General features: G+C 40.2%; 1 protein-coding gene across 8 annotated transcripts in view; it reads right to left on the reverse strand.

Moving 5' to 3' along the window:
* The window catches only part of afdna (afadin, adherens junction formation factor a), an 81,100-nt gene that overhangs the window by 20,440 nt on the left and 40,624 nt on the right, over positions 1–20,036 (reverse strand). For 6 of the 8 annotated variants that reach the window (XM_028396642.1, XM_028396639.1, XM_028396640.1 and 3 more), the window contains exons 11-22: positions 18,425–18,494; positions 17,681–17,748; positions 17,525–17,592; positions 15,269–15,474; positions 13,799–13,819; positions 11,170–11,315; positions 10,954–11,048; positions 10,290–10,555; positions 9,428–9,571; positions 9,141–9,339; positions 8,646–8,752; positions 5,777–5,857 (exon numbers count right to left, since the gene is read on the reverse strand). In XM_028396642.1, coding sequence (XP_028252443.1) covers positions 5,777–5,857; positions 8,646–8,752; positions 9,141–9,339; positions 9,428–9,571; positions 10,290–10,555; positions 10,954–11,048; positions 11,170–11,315; positions 13,799–13,819; positions 15,269–15,474; positions 17,525–17,592; positions 17,681–17,748; positions 18,425–18,494 — 1,471 coding nt within the window. The remainder of the gene's footprint in view (positions 1–5,776; positions 5,858–8,645; positions 8,753–9,140; positions 9,340–9,427; positions 9,572–10,289; positions 10,556–10,953; positions 11,049–11,169; positions 11,316–13,798; positions 13,820–15,268; positions 15,475–17,524; positions 17,593–17,680; positions 17,749–18,424; positions 18,495–20,036) is intronic. The other 2 variants (XM_028396646.1, XM_028396643.1) reach the window with 1 other exon arrangement.

Raw genomic sequence — 20,036 nt, forward strand, 5'->3', positions numbered from 1 at the left:
ACAAAGACAGATGAGCCTGAGACTCTTTAAGCTACAGTGTTATAGCTCTTCTTAGCTGTGCTTTTTTTGGTGTGTGTATGGAATAATGAAGCTGGGTTCATGCAGGCACGAATTTCCTGTGAATGACATAAAGACGAGAGGCGAACAATAAATAATTCTGACTTTTTTATGTCTGTTACACATTACAGATGACATTAAAGAGCCTCTGTTTCAGTTCGAGCTGGCAGTGTTTTACTCTTATCCAGTATGGAGACCCAGGCGTCAAAACAGGCTTGTGAGACTTACATGGATTCCTGAATCCTCCAGAGGAGGATTTTCAGCAAATTAAGGAGCACTCCAGTGCGTTATAGGAGTTCTTGTTGAAATGTTGACATACAGCCTTGAGGTGTGACTTGATTATGATTGAGTTTGGGGAGCTGATGCCGAAAATTAGCAACTGTGTGTGTTAATCCGTAAAGCAGTTATCATACCCCTTGTGGACACCATAGACGTGTAGTTGGTCTTGTCATAGCACATTCAAGTTCAGCCGGAGTTCACATTCCATACAAGTACAGTGGACCAGCATAGAGCCCACACCAACACACTTTCGTTTGTGGTGAAAATATGATTTTTTTTCTGCATGTTTCAGATGTCCTTTGCACTTTTGTCTTAAAAACAATGCAGTGTCAAAAACAGACATTCACCTCCGAGAACCAGCTACACTAGTCCTGAATAGCAGCTACAAAGAATAAACATACACAACAGCAAATTATTACAACAAGCCTAAAACGTATTTCTTTATGTGTACAAAGAAGCAGCACAGACATGGGGCACGCTGCAACACGTGAACACGCAGACATGCACAGCAGGTTTGTTAATGAAGCTATAAAACTAGTAGCCCATGTTGAGGCATCGGCCCAAGTAAAACCAGCTGTGTTGCTTAAGCAGCTGTCAACGGATCAGCATTATAACAAATCACACTCACCAAACCACTTTGAGAGACTACACTGAAAAACAAAACTCTGTGAATAGGTAAATCCATGTCTTCACAGTAATAAGTAAAGGGTCCTAACAAAACAAATCAAACACACCTTGAAGCTGCCAGGTCCCTTTTTGTAGCCTCATACTATAGTCTGGATAGAAATACCATGACCTTTGAAAGTCCTAACCAATTTAAAAAGCCATCACAACAATGAGATATGCATTTCAGTGCAACTTGCATCTCAAATCAGTGTAGTTCTGGCATGTAGTCATTTTAAGTGGGGTTAAAGTATTATGCAACAACTCATCTTTCTATTATGCTATAACAAGCTCTAAACAAGCTAATGTGCTGTTTGTGTGCAAAGCTTGCCTGTGTTTTCCTCAAGACAGAAAACACAGTGATGTGATTATATGTCTCCTCATCACACTGAGAAACTTACATCTACAGCTCCATATGCCTCCACATTTACACCCTTTATGATCGCTAGTTATACTGCAGTTTTAAAAGTTTAGCAAGTTTGGGTGCAAAGCCAAGCAGATGTCTGAAAACAAGCTGGCAACATCAGTGTCATCAAGGTTGTTTTTATGTCTTCAAAGTAAGTTTATCAGTCATGAAGTATCAAATTCATCCTCAAGCAAATGCTGGATGCTGGAAAAGGGGCCATTATATATTTGAGCTAGTGCAGCCTTTTCCTCATCATTGAGTATAAACTAAACCTGGAGTGCATTCGCACAACTTTTCCTTTTTTATCCTTCATGCCAGTGAGCAAGCATGCATAGAAAAATAGAAAGAGGCAACTATAATCTAGGGAAACACAATTTTACCCACAAGTTAAATATAAAGTATGGACAGTTTCTTCTTCTGTCAACCCATTAATCATAATAATGCTCCACAACAGAAACACGTTTCTGAATCAGAAAACAAACTTAAAGTTCTGCAGAGGCCATGATATCTTGTCAGAATACATATCAATATGAGGACTTGGGCAAATACAGTCACTGCTTTGCAGTGAATTTGACCCCCTCAGAACAATGCAATGCTGCACTGCCATCTTGTTTAAAGTACCATAATAACCATGTGCTGTTAGTGCGAATAAACAAAAGAAGCAATCTCCAGGACTGAGAAATAAAGCTAATATAAAATAAAAATGTCCATCTTTACATTAGAAAAAAAACATGTTTAAAGCCTATCAATAATTTCCCTGCTCAAAGCATGACAACTGCTTGTTTGGTAGATGAATTTTCATACAACTTATATAACTTGTCCCCTTGTTCCATACAAAGCTGCTAAAATGTGACTTACAGAGTTTACAATGAATCTTCGCACAACTTGTAAACACCTCCTGCCTGCAGCTTCTACAGGAAAGCAAACGTGTGTGTGTGTGTGTGCGCAATACATCCTCTCATTGTTCTAGCCCTCACAGGGGGAATGCTCTCATGCTATTGTTCCACAATTCTATTAGCTAACAAACACAAATAGAGCCAATACTTCAAATACACTGTGGAACAAACAAACACTGCAGTCTTATTTCAGAGCTTTCCCAACCCAAGTAATTCATGTAGAACTGTATGTGTAATGAATCATACCAGGCTCCATTTTCTGCAGTTTATACATGTTTTATCTGTGCTCAAATGCACTCACACAGAACCTCAACTTCTGTTGGAAAAATAATTTAATTTAATTGCTACATAATACAACCTTTTAAATCTGTAAAAAAAGGGACTGGTCAGTTCTCTCCGGCTTTGCTAAATGTGTAAACACACAAACAAGGGAGGAGAGAGGACATGCACAATACCATGAAACTCACACACACATGCAAATTTGAGCAAGCCCTTTTAATGCTCAATCCAGAAGGGCTTCAACAATATGGTATTTTTCAAGCAAACACCTTTTATTTTCCTTAAATGGGATCACTGTCATGCAACAAGTCACAACACCTGGGTCAGAGAAAGATTTTGCTTTTGTGGAAACTATACACAATATGTGTCAAATAGCCACAACAAATAACATATTTCTCTGTGGGCTTATTTTAGGTGAAGGGCTGAGTACAGAAACTCTCTTTTAACCATCTGTCTTTGATGTGTATCTTAGTTTAACCATTGGCAGAATGGCCCCAAAAGCAAACATGAACTGCAAAAAAACCAGAGGGCCATTATTCTGGATAAATAAACATTCAACCAGCTGCCTCTGCATGTGCTTCTGAATACACGTTCAGCATTTTGTAGTATACTAAGAAATGAGTAAACAAAAAGTACGCCCCAGCTCCTTTCTAATCACATTTTAAACCTGGTTTATTCAAAGAAATTTGACATGAAAAGTGCCATTACCTGGTCTTTCCTGCCCACCACAGAAAACCACATGTTGCTGCTTCTTAGTCTGCGATCCAGACTGGAGGACACACACAAAAAACTGTGCACACCTGCTCTAATCCCAGAGGGAGCTCCAACCTGCTTACATGAACTGACAAGTCTGAAATCTCCCAATTATACTGTCTGAACAGCAGAAGAGTTTAAATCACTATTTATGGAGTAGAATAAAAAACAACTGTGAGCTACATGTGTGGCAAAAAACTGTAGGGAATTTACTACAGGCCATTTTAAAAAATAAAACACAGTATAAAAATAAAAGCAGTATAAATTTAAAAGATTTTAAAAAGTCCAATGGATGTGGTTAAAAAGATGCAGTAAATTCCTTGAGTGTCACAAAATGCCTCCATGAGGTACTAATTGCAGAGCATTTAGTAAGAAACCCGAGAATCAGGCAGCAATCCAGAGGTGAAATGTTGGCTGGGGCGCCGGCTGGTCAGACTGAGGTGGAGCCTGCTGCAACTCTACCAGGCACACACACACACTGAATTATATAAGAGAACAAAAGCTCAGCCCAGTTTAACGAGAATGCAAGCAGCTGTTTGACTCTACCTGACTTTCCTACTCCCCCCCCCACAACCACCACCACACATACATTTCTTTGCCTCCTCCTCATACATGCATACACAGATTTGAAAATAAACAGAGCAAGGAGGTTTCCTCAGTACATCCTTCCTCCCACTCTTCCTCTCCAAGCACAGCCACACAGGAAAGCTCTCACCTTTAGCAGGAAACTCGCAAGAAATTGTCTTAATACGTTGGACATGGAGCACAGGTCTTATAGACATGGGTTCATTAGTAAAGACTGCAAACCAGCACAGAACCCCATGTGATCAGTCGAGACCTGTGAAAGATCCACCTCTAATTTGTTGGTCACTGTGGAAACCCCTGACTGTTGTCAGTTTCTTCTTCTTCTTCTTCCTCTTTGAGTTTTTGGCGATTGGCAAACAACAAATTGACGCATTATCGCCACCATGTTTGCTGCATTCTGTTGGCTTAAGTTGGTTTGACAAATCCTGTAGTCTGTGATCCCCTTAGGAGCAGTTGTTTGTGAGTGTGTGACCCCCTTGTCATAAACAAACCTGCTGAAGCCAGTCTGTTATAGTGTCCTTCTAGTCTTTTGTTAAGACTGGGAAAGTGTGGTGTGTCCACAGCTTTATCAACAAAACAAGTGTGAGGACCTTTGAAAGCAGTTGCAGTCAAGTTTTTTTTTGCATTTGGCCTCTTCTCATTGAATTGAGAAAAAAAACAAACTTTCAAGATGTCAAGCCAAGAATGTTGAGGGTTTTGACAAAGGTGTGGTGTTAAACACTTAGAAATTATAGCCAGAGTGTTGTTGCTGTGTTGGCTATTCTTAGTATCCCTCTGATGGGTTAAGAGTTTCATTTCAAATTTGAGATGTACAAAGGCAAAATGAGAAAATCTTTCAAGGTAGCTGGATTCTCATGAAATGAAATCTACATCAGTCAGTGGTCTGTGAGGACGTACTGGCACTCTACTACTCTCAATACTGGCCTACACATGCAAATGAATAATGGTCATTGATTGTGATTACAACAGTTTGCTCCCTTAAAGGTAGGTTAGAAGATTTTAGTCTGATGCACTTTTTGTTAAATTAGTTTAACTTCTCTTTACAATCCGATAGCAGCCAATTAGTTCGGCAGTTTCGCATTAAAACGAAGAATATTAATCATCTGTGGAAGCTATAAAACGCTAAAAACATCAGCCAATCCTCTGGGAGGACCCTGCATGGAGTATTGGCTGGTTGTCACTCTCTTCCTGCTCTGCGCGCACCAGAGAGGTACGTACATGATGGCCGTAGTCACAGACCGCAGCTCATCTTCAGGTGACAATGAGAGGATAAACTTCATACAACCTTTTGCATACACACAGTAAGATTTACCTGCTGTTGGTAGGTTTAATCAGAATTGTGTACATTCCTTTAGTTTATTTAAATAAATAAAAATCACACTATAGTTTGAGTTAAACAACAGGTTAAACACTAAAGGTTCATCAGCATCTCTGATTTGTGAGATTTCTGAACAAACACAAACACCTGGATCCACACTGACTCAAACTCACAGCAGCTTTGCCCACTCGCCTTTCACCAGCACACCGAGCAGAGCATACAACTGTTCAGCCCTCATCCAGAAGTTTCTTTGCACTCATGTCACTGTTTAGTCTCTGCACTGCTGTCAGACTCAACAGTGAAAGGAGTCTATTTAAAAACAGCAGCCTGTTTTGTCAGCACAGTGTCGGTTAGCATCACACACATCAACACAGCCAGGAGAAAAAAACACCACACGCAAGTTATTTATAGCTTTCCTGTCAATCTTCAGTTTCTTAAAATACATACAACTTTGAGGGAGAAGTTTTAACACAAACTCACATGTTCCACAGTTGTTTAACTCTTTAACACACACACAAACCCACAGGTGACGATTCCTACCTTGGCAGCCACGATGCTGAGGCCCATGCCATTGTGCTTCTTCAGGGTTACCGTGACAACCTCCGGCTCTTTCCTCATTGGCTGAAAAATAAAGATGGACAAAAAGGGTCAACTGTTAGTAAAGATGATGTCTCTAAAGTAAGTGTTTTAGGAAAACTAAGTGAAGCTCCTGAAATGTGTACTCTGCGTCTGGAATTCAGAGGAAAATGAAGCTGTCGAGTAAAAGAGGGAGGGATGAGAAAGGGATGGAAGGAATGAAGGAGGAATAAAGGGGAAAGGGGAAGACCACAGAGGAACCTGTGGTCGCTGGAATGGAGTCAAGAATGAAAACCACATCATGGCTACCCACACACACACACACACACAGAGCAGGGATCATTTGAGCAGGGCTGGGTGACTAGGTTGGAAGAGATGAAGAAACAAAGAAAGAGTACAGTTCTGAGGTTTCCCACGAAAGTATTTTGACTAAGGACACTCCAAAACAAACACACTCATGCAAGATTTATAAAAATATATGTCTGCATCGTATTGTGTAATTTTGTGTGTTGGTATTTCAGTGTTGTCGTATGTGGGTAAATACCATTCTTGCATAAATGCAGAGCAAATAAAGTTGACAATGTCAACACAAATACTGAATCAAGAAAATTACAGTTGAACTGAGACAATGCATCCAACTAATCAAGGCTGCATTTTAGCCAGCTAGACTTTCTATTATATAGCAGATATAGCTTCCAGCCTTCAGCAATTACTAAGCTACGCTGCCATAGAGTAAGTTTTCTTTAAGACATGGTCAATTCTGAGATCTTTTTAGGTCAGCCAGACAAATACAGACTGCTCAATGATGGTTCGAGTTAAATAATTTAAATATATACCATCAAAGATTTTATCTCCAAGATTCAAAAAGGTTTATCTGTCATACGAACAGTATTGACAGCACAACAAAACAAAAGGCCTAATAAAAAAGTAATCAAAATATCAAAATATTGCAGAATACTATGTACAAATATATACACATGTATGCAAATGAAAGGAGAATGTGCAGAAATGTGGAGAAATGCGGTCTAATGGCTGAGGGGAAGAAACTGTTTTTGAGTCTCTAGATGCTTCAGTAGTGTCTAGCAGATGGCAGCATTGAAAAGAGTCTGTGGCTGGGGTGTTTGGGTTTACTGATGATTTTCTGAGCTGTCCAGAGGCAGTGTGTGTTGATGATGGTTTGCAGGGAGGGGAGGTGATAGCCGGTGATGTGCTCTGCTGTCTTCACCACTTGTCCGAGTGATGGTGGTATCTGCATTGGAACTGTGCTTGGCCACAGTCATGGGTCATCAGGGTGTAGAGGAGAGGGCTGAGAACACGGCCTTGAGGGGCACCCGTGCTCAGCATCAGTGTTGATGAGAAGAAGCTGCCTATTTTCACTACTTGGGTCTGTCTGTCACAGAGCTCAGAATCCAGTTACAGACAGATGAGAAAAGTCCCAAGATCTTGAGATTTTGGATGAGATTCATGGGCACTATGGTGTTGAATGCCGTTTCCATTTCTCCTCCCTCCCATGAAGACCAATGTAGGGTAATGTATTGCATCACTTCAAGTCTCTGTGCTGTCCCGTTCACCTGTTTGTGTGAACATCATCTGTCTCTGTTGCTCAGCTCTGCTTAGCTTAGTGTTAGCATGGCTTCTTCTAGTCACTCTCCCTCTCCTGTCTTCTGCATGGAGACAGAGGAGTAACTGAACACCAGCCGCTCCAAGTTTGTTTTTCCCCCACTCTGCGACACACCCGCTGAGAAACCGACCCTGGTTACTGGTGACTATGTTTTGCGGTATGTAAAGCCAACACCAGCAAATATAGTAAGTTGCATCCGGGGGCCAGAGTAGGCGACATCAAGGGTAACCTGAAAATGCTGGCTTATTAGACAACCAACCACCTGACAACCCAGGGTCGAGATAGCTCTTAGAATATACTAGGATACCGATCTTCATGCTGACAATAACTGCATATTAAAGCAGTTTAAACAAAGGGGTTAATTTTGGAAAAAAAATTGTTTAAGTCCTAATGTTCTTTCTGGAACACTGATCACAAACTACATATCCACTGAGCTGAAGTGGATACAGAGCAGTACTGTACTTGTAACAATAGTGTAAGGACTGTAGACAAGCCCAGCCTCAGCCCTCCAGCCAGCCTAAACACACACTATTAATCAGTGTGTGTGTGAGAGATGTCTGCATTATTATATTATAGCTTACAGTCATGAAATAGTAGAGCAGGGATAAACAGACCAATTACAGAGGAAGTGGCTTAGTGTGTATGATGAAAAGAGGTGGTGTTGAATAAATTGTGTGTGTGTGTGTGTGTTTGTCTCTCTGAGGGTTGTTATGTACTAACTAATCACTGCCTTTCTAACTTGGAGACCACACACACATATACAAGCTTCTCTAAAAACAGTTAAGCTATGCCAGTCTTGCTTACAGCTCAGGGTCTGTTCAGGAATTTTACCTTTTTTAGTCACCTGAAAACTTAGGACTTTTTTTTCAAACCCGCTGTGACAAACTAACTAATCAAGGAAACTTTATTGTGTTTTGTGTACGTGTCAAAGAATGTCATCTGCAAAATCAATCTACCTACAGGTACAAATAAAGTAACCTGAACTCCAGCTCACCAAAGCAACACAGTGCTGCCCTGAAATTACTGCAGTAATCAAAGACTCTACAGCTCTAAGAATTATTTGTCCAGTCTTAGCTGTCAAATCTACTCTGCACTTCAGTATTTGCAGCTTCTCTGAGTCAGCATTACTAAAACAGCAAAGTCCTCTGTGGCACCAGCTTCACCCTGGATGCCCAGAGAGACACACACACAGTGAGAGACTGACACTCTTACCATTTCAGAGTTGTCAGCAGCAGAGAAGTGGCTGTCACAGTCAGCTCCTTCAAAGTGGACAGTCCAGGTACCAGGAGAACGTGGATGTGGGGTTAACCTACAAAAACCTAACAAAAGAAATACACATGCAAAGTGTTTAAAAATAAACACCCCATGCAGTAATTACGATGACCACTATGAGTATTTTGTCAATTTATTTACTTTTAGTAAACAACTGCAACTACTGTAAGCAATAGTCTGCAATGAAACTTTAATGTCTGTCATAACATTAAGGTTTCGAAATATGAGAACAGCTCAACCAAGTGTGCGGTGTTTTCAAAATGTCAAATAATTATGGTTTTTTCTTAAGGCCTGCAGCAATACACTGCTACTCCTACACCAGTATCAGGGAGGCACAACTCTATTAATATAAAGAGTAATAGGGAACTAATTTTTAACTTGAGATATTATGTTTACATACAGAAAATGAATATTAGTCGTTTTAAGTAACTTTACCTCTCTGCAGTAGTGGCTCCAGGAAGTCCTGCAGACCATTGGGGAGGCTACGCACCACATCGCAGGAGTAGCCATCCTCTGGAAGGAGGAAAGGCAGCTGAAGGTCTGGGTCCTCCTCCAGCTGGACTTCTCTGCCATCACTCCTTGCCAGCTCATCTGCCGTGTTCTCTGCCACTGCCACCACATGGTCTATCAGCTCCTACGCACAGACAGTAGCCGCACACATATCAGACAACCTGGCATCTACACTGGAGTTGTCCATTTGTGAATTTTGGCATGGGTCTTACAGGCGGGATGTACGGCTCATCTGGGGCACAGTGATAGTTGGTCATGAGCGCATGGAGCTGTAGGGAGTTGAGCTTGAAGCAGGTGTTGTGGATGTTCTGGACGTCTTGCATGGAGTATTTATCCATAGTCAAAAGGGTGGTAGCCTGGAACGAAGGCAAAAGCACAACATGATTTCATAAACCAACAAATGCAGCTGCACCACTTCGTTTATTGCTAAAGATATAAGGACAGAGCTTTTAGTGGAAACTTTCCTTTCATTGGGAAAAAAAGAATTAATTGAGACAATTAAGTTACCACAGATAAATTCAAGCTAGAAGTGTGACCTCAAAAATAAACAAACCCACAGTACAGACACCCAACCAAGGCAACTCATGCTGTGCCCAGCTGGATAGCTAAAACTGCCAACAAATTAACACATTGATGATGAGAATTTTCAGAGAATGATCCCGTCAAAAATGCACACTACGAAAAGACCCAAATGGCCACTTTTGTGTGAGAGATTAATCATACAGTGCTGTGACAACTTCCAAATGCTCTGCTATTCCACCTACGTGCCTTTCACAACAAAGAGTAGCATTAAACATACAACAACCCAGCATTGAAAGGGCTGATAACTATTGGTACTATTGGTGCGTTTGCACCAGCCCTATAGTAATAGTAATAATCTGATCTGACAGCTGATCTGGGCTATAATTTCTGGTTTTGCCTGGGAGATGTATGTGTCCCTGAAATCTGATAAAAAGCACCTTAGATAACATGAAATTTCCACTGAAAGTAAAAAAAAAAAAAACTAAAAAAAAAACAAGCAAACAAACTAAAGAAAACACTGACACCCAATCATGTCGCTTGTCTTCCTTTTACCTGTACAATTCGACTAAGGTGGCAGTCAGCGGCGAGCTCAAGTCCTTGTTTCTCTGCCCAGGCCTCAATGTGGCTGAGCTGCTGCCGGAGGATGGCCCCCCAGTAGTGACAGCACAGCCCCGATTCTCTGTCAGTCACTAGCTTGTTAAACAGCCACATGTTGATGAAGTGAAAGAGCTGAGAAAACAGCTGGATAGTCAGAGCGGCGTTGACACGACAGCGACGCAGCAGTGACATTGCCCCTGTCAATGTGTGCAGGACATCCTCTGGAAGGAGAAACAAGAATGAGACTAACTCGTTTTTAAGTTTGCTGATGCTGGTATATTGAATATTTACATGACAAAAAACTTCCATGTGTCTGTAAATCCATGAATATCAAGGACACAAACTCAGATTGACCAGGAAGGTCAACTTTTACTCAAGTGTCATGTTTTCATCAGTTCCGATTGCAGGTGGAGTTGACACATGTAACTGCTTTTAACCTAAAGGTAGGTGTAAATGCTTACTGTGCCCTTTCCTACTGAGGGCAAAAGCAAAATGTGTGATGATAGTGTTTTTGTCCACTGTGAAAGGGTCAATAATAGATATTTAATTATTTCAGGTCCTACAAGTGTAAAAAGACTTTATGATGCTGCATGTGTCTGTACGGCACTGTGAACAGTACCGATCTTAGGTCTCTGTGGATTATGCTCCTCAGGGTCATCCAGGAATGCAGGCATGTAGTTGTTCAGATCAGCCTGAAGACAGTGGACCAGGTACCTGCGACCAACACATTACATCATATTAAGGACATAACACATAATCGCTCATGCCTCTGAATTTTAGTTGCCATCAACAATGGCACCTGATAAACCATGCTTTCACAATCACTCAGACTTACTTAAAGGCCATCTGGACTAGATGTGCTAGGATGTCCTGGGCGTCCAGTGTAATGCGACTCAGGTCTCTGTCCTGCTTGATGAAGTTGAGCAGCTCAGAGGCGTTAGCCATCCAGAAAGCCAGGGCTCCTGCAATGTTCTTCTGCTTCTGTAAAGTAAAACCCACACACACACAAAGAAACACACACACAGTAGGTTTTCAGAGCAGCAGGATGCAGGAGACACTAAAGAACTAAAAGAAGGTGGAAGACAGAAGGAGTTTCTGTTTGAGTGGCAGTCAAAAGCAGCAGTTACTTCAGGGATAGACTCATGCCCGGCCCACCCCTCCCTCTAAGCCAAGCGGCTGTTGAAAAGAAGAGTGGTCATCACTGTCCCAAAGTTGTCTGTAAGTCCAGAGATGTTTAACAGTTTGAAACAAAGGTGACCGCTCCTCTCTCCTCCCAGACCCAACCTCAGTTCCAGGTCACCTGACACCGGCCTTCCCCTTTAAGTGCAGATTTCTGGTGGTCCTTAGGCCTCATACTTGCTGTTTCAAACTGCAAGCAACAGGATTATTCCCACTAAAAAGGACTCTAGATAAGAACAATCTTTTTTGGACATAATATATATCTGCCTAAAAAGTTTGAATCTGGCAATAAAAATCAATTTATATTTGACTTCAATTGCTTGTTACTATGGTCATGATCAATGTTGATTACATTTCTATGTTTTCTTGTGTTAAATGTTAATTGATCAGTGTCTTATGAGTAGTTTTTGATATTTGTCAGCCAATAATTCTCCAGGAATAGCTTTATATTTTGGGAAATAGGTTTACTTGTATCTATCCATTGACAGCCAGCTAGTTGGCTTACAACCAGCTGAAAAGCTGACCTGGCTATCAATGAGATATCCAGACACTCCTATTTAAACTGTATATCCCATGTGTTCAATCCATACACAAATTGAGGAATAAAAACTACCATTTGTGACTTTACAGAAGATTATGTGACTATGTTTGCCCAGGAACAGAAACAGATAAATGAATTCAAAGAAACATTATAGTTCCTTGTTGAGCTAAAGGACTGTGCTACCTAAGGAAAGAGTGAAGTGCTCAACACCAGATTACTTACAGTCTATAAAAATGAATAGAAGATGGACACTATCACTACCTGCTTCACAGTTTAAATGACCAGATCAACGGGGATGATAGAGCTCAGTGTCTGGGGAGCTGATTGGTTAATATCCCCACCACTCGTAGAGGGAGGGGTGTGCAAAGCTCACTCCCCTGCACACATCTATCCCTGCCTTTAACACAAATCCAACGTAACAAAGAAACATAATACCCTTCATTCAGAACAGCCAGAGAATGTGAGATGGAGCCAAGTGCATCCAGAAAATAAAACATTTAGGAAACATTAATAAAACACAGATGGATGGTTGAACATATTAAATGGAGTTCCAAACAGACACATGAAGCAGAGGAGGCCAGAGGGACGCAACTTGTCTCATCTCATCACTGTTGAGTGGGAGAAGTGAGATGTGACGTCACAAAAAATGGATGCCAGAAATAAAAGATGGGGCAACAATGGAGAAGAGTGGCTGCTTTGGTTTTTGTTCTGTTTTTGGTTTAGTATCAGGCAGGTCCAGGAAGCTGAATGGAATTAGTCAGGTTGATGTTGCTGTTGTTGCTTAGTTTTCCAGCTGTGGATAGGATGCATTATTACGGCTTTATTTTACACTTCTGTTAGAATGGGGAAAAGAAGCAGCAGCAACAAAGAAGGGCTCGTTGAAGAAGCAGAGAGAGAAAGAGACATTGATAGAAGATAGGGGAGAGGCAGAGGAGGTTGGGCAGCATGATTTTTTTCTTATCATTAGTATTTTGTTGTGGCTTCATTTACATATTTCTTCTTTTTTTAATTGTCAGGATTTGTAGACTTATACAGAGCAGCTATAGAATATAGACTTAGCAATGTGTTAAAAGTTCCCAAATGGCAAATCCTAAAAATTCAAAATTTACAACTATTTCTGTATTTTGGCCAAAACCAAGTGATTGGTCTCAAGGGGGCTTGCCAACATCCATGCAGAGATGTTCTGTAAATTGTGCCTGTAAATTGCTGTTGCAACAGCAAAATTTTCCAGCTTGGGATAAATAAAGTATTTGAATTCTATTCACATTAAGTGGACCCTTGCAAACACAGAAAAATATTTTAATGTTGTGCATTGTTCAAAATGTTTCTAGGTTTAAGTTTGATACATGTACATAATATACATAATATATGTACAACATCCTGGTACATATACATTAGTATAAAATAAGGGCAAATGTTGGTCCATTTGACAATAAATTACATTACATTACATTAATGTATTCATACAGTGTATTCTTAAAATACTGTTTTTCATTAGCTCATTATCTTCAGGGTCATTGTCACATTATGTAAAAGTATCCAGTAAAGCCTGCACAAATTGTATTTGTGCTATTTATTTCCTTTATCTTGCAAAATAATCCTACAAACTTGTAGAATACCTAACTGTAGAGAAGTTGTCACATTGCCCACCCCCAAAGGAAGTGTTGAAGAGAGAGGAAAGTGAGACAGAGGTACAGACGAGTCTTTAGCAGCCATATCACAGAGTGCTAATGTGCTATCCTACCTGATCCCCTTCAGGAATCTCCTGGATGGAAGGAAAAGGAGGAGGAGGAGAGGAACAGGAAGAGGAGGACACATTCACAGGACAAAGAGAAAACACGTCAACAGCTACAGTATGGACAGAGCCATGTAACGCACACACATACAAATACACTTGGTTGCATGGTCATGGTTTACAATGTAAAACCATCCAGAATACATTTAAGTGATGAAGCTTAGCTGAGACATACAACCAGCGACAAACAAAACATTACAGTGTCTGAGATTGAGAATATTAATGCCAAGAAGGTTGAAACAGGAAAGTACCAATTAGAATCAATTTTTATACAATCCAACTGGAATAATGGCCCTTTGTGTTACCAACTGTGGCATTAACTCTGTATCCTATAACACAAATCTAAACAAATCTAAGCTTAAAGCTATAATTTATGACTTATATCTCTGTAACTGTGTTTAGCCACGATTATGCTGTTTCCATAGTGGAATTGTTCACTGCAGTAAAGAATACTTACTAAAAACACACACACAAAAAAGCTGCTGGAGGGTCTTTGGTAAATCTAGAATTTTTAAAACCTTTGATTGAAACCCAATAAATGGTAATGTCAGAAGATATTAGTTGTGCTGAAAGGATTCCTGGTATTGCTATTACCTTTGAAAAATCATTTTAAAAAAAACTTAAAAAAGTGATGTGTTAGGACAAACTGTAACGTGCAGTATGCAATGCACATCTTTCAGCATACCCGAAATGCTCCAGAAATATTCTGATGTGCAGTGTCTGGTTTACATGTAGTATTTAATGTCGAGAACAAAAAAATCCCACCCCCACCTCCCCACACATGCACACAAAGGGGCACCCTTTAGGCAATAATTAAAGTATTTCCCTGAAACCCTATGAAATGGAATCTTACTACACGCAGACAGAAATAGATCTAGTGCCTGTTTGTGTATGTGTAGTGTGAATGTGTTTGTTGCCTTTCATTACTTAACTGCATGCCAACAGCAATGAATACCTGGCTAGGAGCTAAACACACAAGTCAGTTGAAATAAGAAAACAAGGCATTTGTTGTAATAAGCCACACTGACATTTGGAGACTTTTTTGGAAAAAAAAAAACTACTGCCTTAGATAAAAATGATCTAAATTATTGTCTGCACTAAAGGATAGCAATTAAGTTCAGTATATACAGTATGTAGTTTTAGGGTTAAGACAGGTTTAACAACAAGCTCAAGGTAACATACAAATGACAGACATTGGTGGTAACCGGACAAAAGCTGTAAGAGAACAAAACACACACACACACACAAACCTTACAACTTCAAATGTTGTAAGAATATAGTTAGTGGGATAAATTAAAAACATTTGATCTTACAACACAAGCACCATGGAGAGAGACAAAGAAATAACGGCAAGGAAATACACTAAGAATACACAGTGTGCACATTTTTAGTTTCATATAAAAATGTAGTGTTACTAACCTGAATGACTCCTTCCATCATGCTCACCATCTTGTTGACGATGGCGATGACTTTGTGAGTCCTCTCTGACGGTGACATGTCAGGTCGGTAGGAGGGCGACAGAACATAGCGGCAGGCCATGTACAGGACATATGTGGGCGACAGTTTGAAGTGAACCGTGGAGCTGTTAGTGTAGTTGATGATGGCGGAGAGGAAAGTGTCTTCAGCTGTGTACAGACAGAATATTGCAGTGTCAGGAGTCAGGACAGCACTCATGTTAGAATTTCTGTTGTAGCTCCTTAATCTCATTTCATTTCACTTTGACTCTTTCTGATTGGAAGGAAGAAGATTATTCATGGGAAAAACAAACTTCTAGTTTGTAAAAGAAGTTTAGGATATTTGGATCAAAACTATGCTAGAACCCAAAATTCCTGTACCAACTGCTAATCCAATTTGTACATGAATTATGGCATTGCCAACATGACTGATCAAGCCTAAACCCATAAAAACAAGTATTGAGACAAAGTGTGTTACAGGCTGTCTGAAGGCTCTGAAGAATCTGAATTTATGCTGAAATGCCCAACTCTGAAATTATAGGCAGAATATGCTGCCTAGGGTACCAACTATAAGTTTCAAACAGGCGCTACAGCTTAAAACCTTGTTTTTGGCCAGGTTCAAAACAGGCTGCTTGAGTGCCTGTTGCTTTATTCAGCTTCAAACTGATGGGATTCGGTATTTAATAGTGCTGATGGATCCCAATCATGACAATTTAGTAAGTATTTCATTTTCACGTAGTGCCAAAATGTGTACCAGGAGTGCTCTCTCCAGGCTGAAACCAATGACTGCTACTGGATTTTCTCACCGGCTGTTCTAAAAGCAACATAAAAAGTAGTGGTCTTTTCTAATATTTTGTTGGTCTCTTGACAAGGTTTAGGACTGAATCTCACGAAGGTGGACACGGTAAAAAGAAGCATGTGCCGACAAGCGTATTTCCTTCAAGAGCATTGTGGGGACTCTCCACCACTCTACGCCCTGTGAACATTGCCTTGCCTGAAAAAACAGATGATCTCACACTATGGCAAATATACAGTGTATTTAGCACACACAGACACACTAAGGCCCTAGAGCACAAGGAAAGTCAATAAACAGGCGTGTTACAAAGACAGAGCAAACTAGTAGAGAAGCTTACATCTACAAAGATTGTGGGAAACATTTCAGTAGGACCTAGTTAGGAGACTTTGAATGCTGTCTGGAACTTAATTATAATAAAATTAACAACCAAAACCAACCCAGTTCAGAGTGATTTCATCCACTAAAGGAAACAATTAAGAGAGAGCAGAAAATCAAATACTAGTATTAGGTGGATTCCGTCAAAATATTTCTCCATCCAGTGAGACAGTCATGTTTTGGCATTAATTAAGGACTGGTTCTTTCACTGACCTGTAAATAGACCTAACAATTCTAAAGATCAATCAATCCATTTTGACAGATGAAATCACCTGAATATTCCTGTAATTGTATCACTTTCAATGACTCATGTTTTACAAGTGTTAAAGCAGTAGAGACATGCTGAAAAACACCTAAAGCATTTGTGTACCTATTATTAATTTCCTCTTTTTTCATCTTGTTTTAACTTACATCTTTAGTTCTTTCTGTTAGTTAAACGACATACACGTTACATAGATCACTATTTTCCTTGACTCAGAATGGGCTTTAGGGATGACTTCACACTACAGTAATCAAAAAATATCCATCACTGGGGGAGCCAAACATTTCTCTACACAAATAAAAGCCTAAAAAAAGTTATTCTAACTTCAACAATATACAAAAAAATCTAATTTAATGCTAGTCAGATGAAGCCTCCACACAAATGTTATAATGGATTTTGTGCTTAAAGGTAGGGTAGGAGATTTTCAGCCAGATTTCAAAAGTAAACACATGCCCCTTTCTCTCGGAGCTTACTCCAAAGCCACGCCTCTCAATTACATGGACGCGCATTACCTGAAGACGAGCTGCGGTCGGATTGTAAAGAGAAGTTACACTAATTTAACAAAAAGTGCATCAGAATGAAATCTCCTACCCTAACTTTACGTGCAAATCCACAGCATGAGAAGAGTTCTGCAGTACCTACACAAAGCATTAAACACTTATTGAAAACCACTGCTACAAATGTAGTTAGGTCAGGTCTGTGGTTCCAGTAAAAGCAAGTGTTCAATAGTTTCCAGCTATTGACTATGTCACTGACACAGTGCAGAGACTACATGAGAGAATACTTACAGTTGTCTCTGAATTCAATGCTGGCTGGTAGAGTCAACTCTGTCCTGTCTGCTGAAATGTCCTGAGACCTGATGAGACAGAAGAACCGCATGAGACGATGGACGTCAAGAAGAAAAAGGACAAGCCTGATCACAGAAGAAGAAAACAGTGTCTGACCTGTCTTGCTGCTCTCCTCTGATCATGGGTTTGACCATGCCTCTCTCCATCTCCAGCTTTCCTGAGCTCTGTGTGCACAAGAAAGGAAATGAAAAAAGTTTAATACAGATCCACTTTACCTCATTTATTTCAATACATTGGGGATTATACTCAAATAACTGTATACAGACTAGCGTATAATAAGCCTTTCATTGACCGCCAACAGTGTTAATGCACTGCAGACAGGCTCAATCAAGCTGGCCTTGGTTATGGATCTGGATCTCAAAACATACTGTTCGACCAAAAAGCGTACCAAAAATCAAAACTGTACTCTTATAATTCTCTCGTGTATATAGGATATAGCATATATATCTTATTAGTGCACTAATTCATTGGACAATAACATATACATTTGCAGTAAATAGCCACATCTCATTGCCTAGATTGCTTAACTTAAGAAGTTATCAGCAGATCAATACTGATAAAAATATGATGATGTATTGCTTAAAAACATGTCACATCCCAACCGTGGACTGAATAAATACAGAGAATCCATCTGATACCAGTCCTCTTCTTTGTACAAACCCTACAGTAACATCACTTCTAGACATTCACCAAAAAGTTGCCTTTTACTCTATATCCTTTCACACAAAAACAAATTATAACCATCTTAATAAAGATCAGTGTAGCAATCTGGTTAGGAAACCAGATCAGAATGCTCCTATCTGAACAAAGCATATAAACATGCATGAGTCTGTATGTTACCTTGCTGGTAGGAAGGGCAGCTCCACTGTGGATGTCTCCGTGAAGGTCGAAGGTGGTTTCTGGTACGCTACTGCAGCAGAGACACAGACATGCAGCAATTCAGATGAGGAACCGTACTCTCCCACAAAATGACTTTTTAAGAGCCAGAGCTCAGACTTAATCCAGATACACACACAAACCTCGACACACTTATTATCCAACTCATCGCGAGGGAGGAGAGATGCAATAAATGAATGACTCACTAATATTTGCAGGCAGATAGTTTGTTTTATGCATACCCTTACGTAACAGTGTAATTAGATATAGAGAAACCATGCCACCAGTCCTGTCATTCAGCAAAGCTGGGACACTGTGTGTGTAACATTAACGTTGTGTGTCAGCAGTCGGTTTTGACTGCTTTTCATGTCCCACATGACAGCAGGGCATCAATATCAACTAGAAGCACAACACAAATACACAGGGCATCCAAACTGTGTGTCATTAACAGGGAGCTTTTTGTCACGTACACAGCAGCTACCAGCAACCACAGTAAGTTAAACACAACTCCTAAATGGATACAGCAACTACAAAAAGAGAGATTTTAAAGCATCTGCAATTTATATTCTAATTACTTTATAAATACAAAGTTTCAAACAAACCACAGATGCTCCAATACTGAAAGATGGCACATTACAAGCTGCCCTAATCGTTTGAAAATTGACTTTTGTAAGTAAGTGCCAGAATGTAATACTGTACTTTATATTTGTGGTGGTTCATTTTATTGTTCCCCTTGCTCATCTGTACACAGCATTGTGAAAGCCTCTAATTGCATACTGCCAGCTAGAGCAGACCAATGGCCGGTATACACTGTGGTCTTACGATGCACTGTGAGACAGGTATAACAACGGCCGTTGTCAGCGTCTTGCAACAAAATTACCTGACATAAAATTCTAGCGGTGTCTGAAATACAGGGAAATGGAATCACACAGAATGTAAGATCTCATTCACTTATTCCATTAAAGTCAAACTTAAAGTAAAATTAAGACCAGCTAGTGGGACTCCTAAAGGGGTGGAACAAAGCCCATGTGGTGTGATATGCATAGGAAATGACTGCTCAGTGCACCCTGTCTGATTCCTGAACAGTCTCTGGTTTACCATGCCAATCTCACACTGCAGCCTGGGAATGAAAGACTTGTCCACAACACGGACAGCGATGTGATTACAGCTTGTGCATGGTTCTGGCTCCTGTCATGCAATTATCCTGCTTTTTTTGTCTTGTTGTGCCACAACAGGTAAAATGCCTAGATAAATAATTAAGAATTTCAAATCTTCACTGTCATGTCTGGCCAAACACTATTTCACAACAAGATTGTTTGTGTGTTTGCCAGAACCTGGTGCCAACTAACTTGGATCTTAAAAAATAACTGTTGCCAAACTGTGGCAGTAATCAGCCTAAGCATCATGATAGGACTGTGAGTATTCTTGTAGCTCAGACACCAGGATGCTGGAAGGCAACCAGGGAACAACAGGGATCCACAACCTCACAATCCAGTGACAGAGGTGACATAGCTGCACAAAAACCATTTCCCAGACATTTTAGACAGCTTTCTAAAAGCAACTGCACAATTAGTCC

This window comes from Parambassis ranga, chromosome 24 (assembly GCF_900634625.1).
Source record: "Parambassis ranga chromosome 24, fParRan2.1, whole genome shotgun sequence".
Taxonomy (NCBI): Eukaryota; Metazoa; Chordata; class Actinopteri; family Ambassidae; genus Parambassis; species Parambassis ranga.